This window comes from Pteronotus mesoamericanus, unplaced genomic scaffold (genome assembly GCF_021234165.1).
Source record: "Pteronotus mesoamericanus isolate MK-2021 breed Mesoamerican mustached bat unplaced genomic scaffold, CSHL_Meso_final contig_24, whole genome shotgun sequence".
NCBI lineage: Eukaryota > Metazoa > Chordata > Mammalia > Chiroptera > Mormoopidae > Pteronotus > Pteronotus mesoamericanus.
Window position 1 is genome coordinate 10230368 of NW_026555100.1, and position 11484 is coordinate 10241851.

The 11484-nt window shown below is 36.4% G+C and overlaps 1 protein-coding gene across 1 annotated transcript in view; it reads right to left on the reverse strand.

The window, feature by feature from the left end:
* Window positions 1–11248, reverse strand: part of MYPN (myopalladin) — a 77902-nt gene extending 66654 nt beyond the window's left edge. The window contains exon 1 of the mRNA XM_054572696.1: window positions 10275–11248. Coding sequence (XP_054428671.1) covers window positions 10275–11218 — 944 coding nt within the window. The 5' untranslated portion in view covers window positions 11219–11248. The remainder of the gene's footprint in view (window positions 1–10274) is intronic.
* Window positions 11249–11484: the final 236 nt, after the last annotated feature.

The following is an 11484-nucleotide window of genomic DNA, read 5'->3' on the forward strand; positions in this document are numbered from 1 at the left end:
ACCTATGAATAAATCTAACCAAAGGTTTGCAAGACTCAAAGTAAAAATTACAAATCTTTATTGAAAGACATTAAAGAACCCTTAAATAGATGGAGAAGTACACCAAGATCCTGAATATAAGGCCTCAATATTTTATTAATTTGTTTTAATTTTTTTATTTATTGATTTTAGAGAGAGAGAGAAACATCAATTTGTTGTTCCACTTATTTATATATTCATTAGTTGCTTCTTGTATGTGCCCTAAACAAGGATTGAACCCACAATTTTGGTGCACTGGGACGACACTCTAACCAACTGAGCTACCTGGGTAGGGATAAGGCCTCAGTATTTTAAAGATGTCAAATTCTCCCTAAAGCAATCTACCATTTCTGTGCAGTCCTGAAAAATATTAACAGATTTTTAAAAATGTTTTGTGGAATTTGAAAAGATGACTCTAAAATTTACATTGCAGAGCAAAAAGCCAAGAAGAACCCAAAATCTTTAAAATGAAAAAGGTGGAAATCAAGAAGTAAAAAATCTATTGTAATGAGATAAATAAGGCAAGGAAAAGAATAAAGAGCCCAGAACTGGACTCACACATTTATAGAGTTTTGATTTATGATGGAGCTGGCATTACGGATCAGTGGGGAAATGCTATACTTTCCAGTAAACTAGAACAATTCGTTATCCAGTCTAAAAAAAAAGTTGAAATGGGTTCCCTGCTTCATACCTCACACAAAAATCAATTTTAAATAAATTAAAAGTATAGTCTCCTTGTACCCCCTCCCCCAAAATGGTAATGGAAAAAAAATAGAATAAAAAAAGTGGTTGAAAAAATAAAAAAATTTAAAAGCTTAAATGTGAAAGGCGAAACTATAAAACTTTTAGAAGACAATATACAAGAATATCTCCATTACTCTGATGGTAAAAAATAAATTCTTAGACACAAACTATAAAAAACAAAACCATAAAAATTAATTAACTTGACCCTAACGTTAAGAAAAGCCAACTATTGAAAAATATCATAGAAAATATAAAAAGACAAATCAAACTGGGAGAGGATGTTTTCACAACACATATGTCATATGCTTGGAATCCTAATCATATTTTTAAGAGTCTTATGAATCAATAAGAAAAAAAAGAAACAAACTGACAGAAGAGTGAGAGAAAAATATAAACAGACCCTTCAAAGAAAATGAACTCTGAATTGTCAATAAACGTATTTTTAAAAATTCTCAATGTGTTAGTAACTATGGGAATGAAAATTAAAATCATAAGAAGATAACACTTTATACCCATCAGATGGGCAAAAATTTTAGTCTTATAATGTCTATATTGGCAACAACATAGAACAGCCAGAACTCTTATACAATGTTGATGGGAATGTTAACTGAGACAATTCTTTTGGAAAATACATTCATGTTATTATAAAGTTGAAATTGTACATTCTCTGCCTGCAATTTCATGCCTAGACACACACACTCATGCACCAGGATAATATATTAGAATATTCATAATAACATTGTTCATATTAGGAAAAAAATTGGATGCTACCCAAAAGGACATCAATAGTGTCTTCTAGCCCTGCAGTTAAATACTATATAGCAATGAAAATAAGTGAATTAGAGTTATATGCAAAACATGGGCATACATTTTAGGGAAAAATTCAAGTACCAGAAGAATATACATTATGATTCCACTTACATAACATTTTAAAAACATAAAACTTGGTAATATCATTATAAAAAATGTTTTAATATGGAAACTTTCAAACATACACGAAGTAGAGAAACTGGTATAATTAACCCCATGCACACATTACTTAGTTAGTTTCAATAAATAATCAGCAAATGACAATGTGTTTCTTTTATACTCTTCACTCCTCCCCTTGGATTTATTTGCATTGTTTTAATATAAATCCAGGATTTTTGTCATTTCACCTGTAATTACTTCTGTATAAATATTGTTTAGGGACATAAACTAGGCTGGTTTTTCATCTTAGAACAGACATTTCCTCAAAGCACCATGTGCTATGGTGAAGTGACTGCAACAGAGTCTGTGAGGAGTGTTCTGTTGGATATGGACTAAGGAGCAGGTGCTAAAATGTTAACTGGAAATTACAACATCTGGGTCAAGGAACCAAGCAGGTGTGAGGTTGCCAGAGGAAGGTCCCTCCAGGTCAGGATATCTTCGAAGAAATTGCAAAAATGCTCAGCAAAGAAACAAAGAGCAGTTTGTTAAAATATAGATGTATGGGCCTTGCCCCTACAGATCCCGAATCAGTAGGTCCAAAGTGGAACCTGTGAATTTGCATATTGACCAAGGTCCCGGGTGATGGTGACTTGCTGATCCAGTGACCTACTTTTAGTAGCATGTTTTAGGAGTTCCCCAAAATCCAGCCTCTGTTCCCTCTCTAAACTTATCTCAAATGATTTCCTCTTAACTCTCTATGTTCTGGTGATATCTTTTTCTTCAGTTTCTTTAAGTCAAAAATTGTGTTGCTGCCTGCCTCAAGGGCTTCTTCAAATTTGCTCTTCCTTCACCCTGCAATACTTTTCCTCACATCCCATTTTGCTGGGCTAACTCCTAGTCATCTTTTATGTCTCAGCTTACATGCCACTTTTCAGGAAACCTTCCCTAATGTATCCACAAGGTTTGGTCCATTAGCTATATGCTTCTCCTTTATAACATTTATCACAATTGTAATTACAATTATTTGTGAAATTTTTGTTTATTATCTGTATTCCTTTCTAGACTCTAAAGGCAGGGAATTTTTCTTGTTCACTCCTTTAATCTTAATGCCTGTAACGGTACATGGCTCATAATTTTCACTTAATATTTGTTGGATGAATGAATCAACGAAAGTATCTAGATTTTCCCAAAAGGAAGAAGAAAAAGCCCCTAAAAATGTAATATTTTCAAATATTTAAATAATATTTTACATTATAATTGTATATACAGGGTGGGGCAATAGTAGGTTTACAGTTGTTCACATGTAAAATAATATGATAATTAATAAATAATAAACTTTCACATAAAACTGTAAACCTACTTTTGCCCCACTCTGTGTAATTATTTACAATATTTTAAATAATTCCCCTGTCATTTAAGAAAAACATATTTTTCTTTATAACTGATTTATTTCCTCAATACATTACCCAAAGGCATAGGTCCAGAAGTAATTAATAGGAAAATTAAACAGGCTTTTGGTCAAGATGGAGGTGTAGGTAGACACGCTTTGCCTCATTGCACTATCATAAGCAGGGACATGGCTAACTTAAAAATGAAAAACACCTAGTACTGCCAGAAAATCACCCAGAAAAATACCCAGAAGTATACAGAATCCCTGGTCCAACAATTAAGGATTTAAAGAAGTTATATTCATCCAGACGGGTAGAAGGGGCAGAGATGGGGAGTCCAGGCAGAGAGGACGCGGTGTGGCAGGGGAACCAGGGGTGGCGAGGCAGTGCAGTGCGTGGAATGGGCCATCCCACATTCACGTGTGGTGGATAAAAATCCCGGGACACCTTATGAGTAAGGGATTCCAGTCCCAGGCCAGACTGCACAGCCCAGGGTTCAGCACCAGAAAAATAAAGCCACATAACTTCTGGCTGTAAACCCACTGGGGGTTGGGGTGGCAGAAGAAACTGCCCGTTTCTCAGGAGAGCCCAGAATGTACTCAAACCCACCCATTCTGGGAACCACAATCAAGACGGCAGCTGGAGAGGCGCCTGTCATATAGGAGAAGCGGGTAAAGTGACTGGAAAAAGGGCAACTGCCAAGCAAGCCCCCAGAAGTCAGCCAGCAGTGGCATTGGCCCCTCTTTGATCCATTCCCCACACATGGAGCCATAAAGCTATGAAGCAGGTTTCCCTGCCCTGGCAAATACCCAAGGCTCTGCCCCATACAACAGGTGTGGTAAGAAAGGAAATCAAAGTGGCTCTGCCTAGGACACAGGGAGGTTGTCAAATGAGGAGACAAAGAAATACGGTCCAAATGAAGGAACAGAATAGAACTCCAGAAAAAGAACTAAGTGAAATGGAGATAGCCAGTCTATCAGATGCGGAGTTAAGAACACCAGTGGTCAGGCTGCTCAGAGATCTCACTGAATATGGCAAAAGCATAAGGGAAGAAATGAAGGCTACACTAAGGGAAATAAAAATCCACAGGAAACCAACAGTAAAGGGAAGGAAGCTGGGCTTCAAATCAATGATTTGGAACAGTAAGAAGAAATAAACAATCAACCCAGAACAAAATGAAGAAACAAAAATTCAAAAATATGAGAAGAGATTAAGAAGACTCTGGGACACCTCCAAAAGGGCCAACATCTGAATCATAGGGGTGCCAGAAGGAGAAGAGGAAGAGCAAGAAATTGAAAATTTATTTGAAAAAATGATGAAAGAGAACTTTCCTAATTTGGTGAAGGAAAAAGACACACAAGTCCAGAAAACACAGAGTCCCAAACAAGTTGGACCCAAGGAGGTCCACACCAAGACACAACATAGTTAAAATGCCAAAGGTGAAAGATAAAGACAGAATCTGAAAAGCAGCAAGAGAAAGGCAGAGAGTTACCAGCAAAGGAGTTCCCATAAGACTATCAGCTGATTTCTTAAAAGAAACTTTGCAGGCAAGAAGGGATTGGCAAGAAGTATTCAAAGTGATGAAGAGCAAAGACCTACAACTAAGATTACTCTATCCAGCAAAGCTGTCATTTAGAATTGAAGGGCAGATAAAGAGCTTCCCAGACAAGAAGAAACTGAAGGGGTTGATCAGCATGAAACCATTATTATATGAAATGTTAAAGGACCTTGTTTAAGAAAAAGAAGAAGATCAAAACTATGAACATTAAAATGATGTCAAACTCACAGCTATCAACAGCTGAACCTAAAAACAAAAATTAAAACGAAGCAAACAACTAAAATAGGAATAGAATCATAGCTTATAGAGATTGTTTGGAGGGTTATCAGTGGGAAAGGGAATGAAAACAATGGAGAAAAAGGTATAGAGATTTAGAAGTGTAACTGGGTAGGTATAAAATAGATGGGGATGTTAACAGTATAGACAAAGGGGAAACGAAAGAACTTATACGCACGACCCATGGACGTGCACTAAAGTCGGTGGGGATTGATGGACGGAAGGGGGTACCAGGCAGAGGAGGGCATAGGGGGAAAATTGGGACAACTGTAATAGCATAATCAATAAAATATACTTTAAAAAAAGAAAAATTAAACAGTTAAAGCAGCCATCGATATCTAAAAGGTAAATTTGTACTGCTTCAGAAGGTTGTGTACAAGCAAATAGATTTAGTGTGACCCAGCTGTACATTCCTGGGGAAAGAATTTGGAGTCAGGATACAAAAAGGGATCATGGCCATTTGCTGTGAATTCCTGTAGACTCTTTCATCTGTGGGTAACGCACGAATGTATTTCATTTTCTAAGACAAATCCCTCAATGAAGCTATGTCCAAGATGAACAAGCTTTAAAAAATGCTAGTGATATAGGATCCCATCCCTACAAAACAAAGTGATTTTTACCCAGTTCACTTGGAAACCAACAAAGATATGTAAAAATGATTTTTCATTGTGCAAAACTAGGGTTACAAGAACATAAATAAAATACTAATTATACACAGGAGCACATAGCTACAAGGTTAGACCCCCATTTCCAGGAAGACTTACTATATTTCTTTGAAAAATAGCAAAAGGATGCTTTTTTTAATTGACTGTTGGTGCTCCCATATGACAACCCAAAATGTCTCATTCTTATTTTAATGCATTTATTTATTTATTTATTTAGATTTTATTTATTTATTTTTAGAGAGATGAGAAGGGAGGAAGAAAGAGTGAGAGAAACATCTATCAGTTGCCTCTTGTCCCAGCTGGGGACCGAACATGCAACCTGGGCATGTGCCCTGACCAGGAATCAAACTAGAAACCTTTGCTTTGTCGGACAATGCCCAACCAATTGAGCCACACTGGTCAAGACTATTTTAATGCATTTTTAAAGAATCCTCTGGGTCAAAATCTATGTTCCTGGGTTTGGAACACATGGAGATGTCTTTGTTCCATGGTAAGCAGGCATGCAGGGGCTGGAGGCTCTTTCTACCCAATCCTCTTCTTTATTGTACTAAAAGATAAAATTAGTTCAATCCCCAAAGTACTAATTTTATCTTTTAAAAAAGTGTGTGTGTGTGTGTGTGTGTGTGTGTGTGTGTGTGTGTGTGTGTAAAGTATGTATTGGGTAGCATGTAACAGATGAGATAGTGGGAGGAGTTGCTGCTAAAAGAGGGTTGGAAAACACTTCTGGTCTAACACCACTATAAATTAGTTCCAAGTATTACCTGTATTCTTAGTCCCTTTGTAATTACAGAGATATTATGTCAGACTTTTCCAGTGTTCATGTAATTCCATGGACTGCCCCCAGTTCCGCTGCCTTCTCATTTGACCTTCAGTCCTACATTTCTGACAGCCTACTGAATATGGTCCTTTTATCTCTTCACACTCCAGTAACCAACCTCCTCCATAAATCAGCCGCCTTTTCCATTTTCTCAGTCCTTGCCAGTGACTGCATCATTCTATCAGGTGACCAGCTTTAAATTTGTAAAGTTCATTACTCGTCCTTCTTAGGTAGTCAGTTGCCACTCCAGCTTGTTTTATTTTCTCCTAAATAAATTGTTTGTTCACCTCATTATTTTCCCGGGGCCCGCACCCTAGTCCTATCAGAACATCTGATGCCTGGGATAGCTTCCTTACTGGCCTCATCACTCCATTCATTTTTGGTCTAACTCATTCTTCCAGATTGATTCTATCTAACTGCTCCCTTTCGTATTGTTACTTTCCTATACACAACTGTAGATGGTATCCATTTGGTTCTGAAACCAAATCTAAACTATTCTGCTTGGCTTTCAAGGCTCTTCAAAATCATCTGACTCCATTCTCGTTAGATCAGTCTTCTTTCTGTCACATAAAAATATTATAGTTCCAGTGTCTGTACCTTCATATGAACATGCTGAGAGGATCTGGCCTAAAACAACCCATTCCTCTGCCCACTTCTTCAGTCTTTTCCCTCATTTTTTCTCACATGTTACCCCATTTTCTCCACATAACCAAGTACTTGCAGTTGCCTGAAAACACTCATCTCTGGGCCTTTGCACTTGCTTTCGTCTTCCACCCTTGGTCTCCTCAAACTGAAGTAGCACCTCCCATGCTAACTCTTCTTTTATCCTGCACTCCAGGCAAAGTAATCACATTTTACTTTGAGTTTTTGCATCCTATACATACTTCTATTATAGCTCTTATTACGCAATATTGCCATGTTTTAATTACATTTAATTGTTCTGTTAGATTTTGAGCTACCCTCTCAGAATAGTTTTAGACTTGGTTTCAAAACAAGGTCCCTGACCTCCAATAACACACAATTGTTTTGTATTCCTGGTGAGTCACTTCAGTAAATCCATAGGTATTTACTGAATGAATGAATAAATGAATGAATGAGTAAATTTCTACCTAAATCCTCCTCACTCTTCAAGATTTAACTAAAACCCAAATACATCTCTGAAGTCTTCTTTGCTCTTTGTAGCCCTCCATCCCTTCTATGAAGCCTGATGGTTCTTATGTTTGGTACAATAAAAATTAGGATGATTTCTTTAACTGGCTAGCAAGCTCCTTGAGGGTAGGGACATCTTATGTCTGTATTGTCTCTGTCATTGCATTGATCACAGTGCTGAGCACATAATAAAAACCAAATAAGTATTTGCTTTCTGATTAGAGTTACGTAAATTCTATGCTTAGGAAAATAATGACAGCTAATAGTCTACTTGAAAAATTATAATTTTTTCTTGACATTGTTTAATTGCGATTATTAAATTAAGTACTAATTCATTCAGAAAATATTTAGTGAATACCAGCTAATTCCTGGCACCAAACCAGTGGTTAGGATGCAGGCATGAATTCTATCAGTAAAGAAATTCTTCCCAGGTAAAATTAGTATTGCTTCATGGAAGCTGTGAACATTTTTTTCACCTTTAAATTTGTATATTTATAATTGGCTAGCAAAGTAGTTTTTGAGTGACCACCAGATTACTTTGTTTTTGAGGAGATAGGATCTTACAGTTTTTCCTGGTTGATTTTTCTCACAGGATCACTGAATCTTTTTTTTTTAAATCCTCACCTGAGGATATATATTTATTGATCTTAGAAGCGGGGAGGGATGGGGAAGAGAGGAGAGAGAGAGAGAGAGAGAGGGATATGGATTGGTTGCCTCCATTATGTGACCAGACTGGGATCGAACCTGCAACATTTTGGTGTATGGGGCAACACTCCAACAGAGATACCTGGTCAGGGCTGAACCTCTTTTTGGTATTTGAGATTGTCATGGTCAAGAAATGGGGAGAATGAATTCTGAATGATCTGGTCTAATTTTTTTTTGTCCAATTTATGTCCATAAATTAGTGGTTTGGATAAGGCTAATCTAAGTAAGTTGTGTGTGTACCATAACTTGAACGTTCACCAGCTTACTTCGATTTACCAGATGCCACTGATTGGTATCCATCCTGGTTCTGTGCTGACCATCTCACCGGAGTCCCAGGGACTGTCATCGGGTACACTCAGAGGAGAAGGGTAGACACTGCCCTCGGTTGTTCAGTTTCAACATTTTGCTACATCTTAAGTCAACTATTTCACTTCTGATTTAAACCTAAGTTAAGTTTCTTGTTTTCCTCTTTCTTTATGGGTTAGTTTACTTAACATTTCTTAGTAAATACTATAGTCCAGAAGCTGTGCTTGGTGCTCAAGATACAAAGGTAAAACAACAGAACCCCTGCCCTTAAGGAGATCATTTGGATAACCAGATAGTAATTATATGCAACTGTAGAAATAATATTTAATATTACTTTATGTTGCCTTTGAAAAACAAAATTCAATATATGAATATGTCTTTGGACTAAAACTTCTTGAATTAATGGGCATATATAAATAAAAGTATCATTACTAATACTATTGCTATCTTAGAGTAGGAATATTCTGTAAGAAAAAGATGAGGACTGCTTACATACCTAAAGTAAGTGTTAAATAGTAATGAAGTCATGTTCTAGTGGTAATTCGGTATTAGGGAGGCAAAGTAACTCTTATAGGACTCTAAATGCCAGCAATTCTCTACAAAAGTAATATACTTCAAGCACATTATTCACATATTATTAATTATAGTATTACAGGTAGCAAATGTCACCCTGGTGCTATAGCTAGGTCCACATATTGTGGGACCTGAAGCTCATAAATGTGGAAGGTCTACATAAAAAATAAAATAGAATTAGAACACAAAATTAGGTGGAGCTTATGCAAATGAGGAGCCCTGAAGCCTAGGCTTCATTTGCTTCACAGAAAAGCTGACTGGTAGGTATATAAAGGATGAATGTTGTCTCTACTCATCTGTGATAGTAGGGAAAGACTTGGGCATTAGGAAGAATATTATTCATTAAGCTAATATTGAAAAGTTTATAATAAATACAATACCTATAAAATGAATCTCTAAATTAATCTTAGCAACATCCTTATTCTACCTTTATATTATCAGCTTTTATTCTATTATTTGGCTTTCTTTAAAATTGAAAACAATCACAGGTATTCATTGAGCATAGATCGTAAATACTTTCTTTTTTTAACCTTCAATTTCAGCCTGTAGACTTGTGTGATAACAAAGTCATTAGCCACATGAATATTGGGCACTTGAAATATCACTGGCACAACTGAGGGACTGAGTTTCATATTTAATTTTAATGAAAAAAACCCTGATATTCAATTCAGTTATTAAAAAATTTAAAAAATTTGTTTGGAAAAACTTGTGTATGTTAACCTACTTTTTCAACTATAAATTTTAGAAAATCTAAATGCAGTTTAATTATTTCCTTGGAAAATTTAGTAGCCAAATTGAGATATGCTGTAATTAGAATTTACACTGGATTTTGAAGCCCTTGTATCACAAAAAGAATGTAAAATATAATATTAATAATGTTTATATTGATTACATGTTGAAATGATAATATTTTCATATATTGGTTAAATAATATACATTTAAAAAGTTAATTTTGCTCAGTTCTTTTTACTTTTTAAAAATACGGCTACTAGAAAAATCTAAATTGCATATAAGGCTAACATTGCATTTTTATAGGACAGTGCTGCTTTAAACTCTGTTTTTCTCAAAAGTATATAATTTTTTAAACCATTTACTTACAAGATAAACTTAGGAGAATTATGGTAGATGGAAAGCAATTACTAAGCATTACTGTGGGGCATTTTTACCTTACTTGAGGTGGTGGAATTCCTACCACTATGCAATCCAGCTGTACTCTAGTTCCTTCTGGAACTTCTCTGCTCCATAACTTTTGAGTGAATCGGGGAGGTTGCCCCAGAGGTTCTTCATAGTACAGGGATGAAGTCGAAGACCCTGGGCTGGTGTCTCCACCAGCTGCTTCACTGGCAGCCTGCTCAGCTTCACGCCGCTTAGCTTCCTGCTGTTCAAGGGCATGATTCACTTCGTTATCTCTAGTATCTGCAGGGATAGGGATGGGGACAGAAGCTCTTTCTCTCCTTTCTGATATAGCTGAGAAACTGGAGCTATTTTCCTGCATAACTTTGTTTTGAGATTCCAGTTTGCTCTTGTGGTTTTTGCAGGCACGAGGTCTAATCCTTTTGGAACTATGGGCTTTGAAAAGGGAGGACAGCTCTTCAATAAAATCGGCAGCCTTATTTAAGAATACTTTTTTGGACTGGGCCTCAGAACTATACTGTAGCTTTGTTGCCTCCTGGGCACTCTCTTTAGAGCTGGTAGGACTTCGAGAGTTATCCTGGCAGAAGTTAGGGTCAAAACTTGATTTAGATGGGTGTTTCATCTGATCAGGAGAAAGGCGTTTTCTAGCTTGAGCTTCATCTGCTTTCTCCAAAGGGTCATGATTGATGGCCAATCTTGCCAGATTGACACTTTCATCTAATTCCTCTTGGCTCAGAAATGCTGAAAGATCTGGAAGGTCATCTTGCCCTCCTCCTCCTTCGGCAGCTCCAGAAGGACTGCCAAAATGGAAAGGGTTGGAAGAAGGCTCCGCTCGACTCCTCTCATTGTTTCCCCGATGTCTTGTTTCTGCCAAATAGCTCTCTCTTAGAAGCTGAGAAATGGAAGTAGAAGCTTCAACGCTGTCGTCTTGCATGCTGTGACAAAAACAATAATAACGATAATAAGTTTGGATCATTTCCAAAGAATAACAAGTCTATGTTTATTATATTATATATAGCATGATGGATTCTTAAGAACGTAAAGCTTGAAATGTAAAAATTGCCTAATTTCAATACATTTACAAAATTTACTATAAAGACTTAAAGATTATTTTCAAATTGTAAAATGAAGAGGAATTGAATGAAGTTTTTATTGAAATTGGAAATAAAAACATAGGCATTACCACTTTATTAAATCTTTAAATACAAGTTCAATTATGAAAGCTATGATATAGCTACAGCG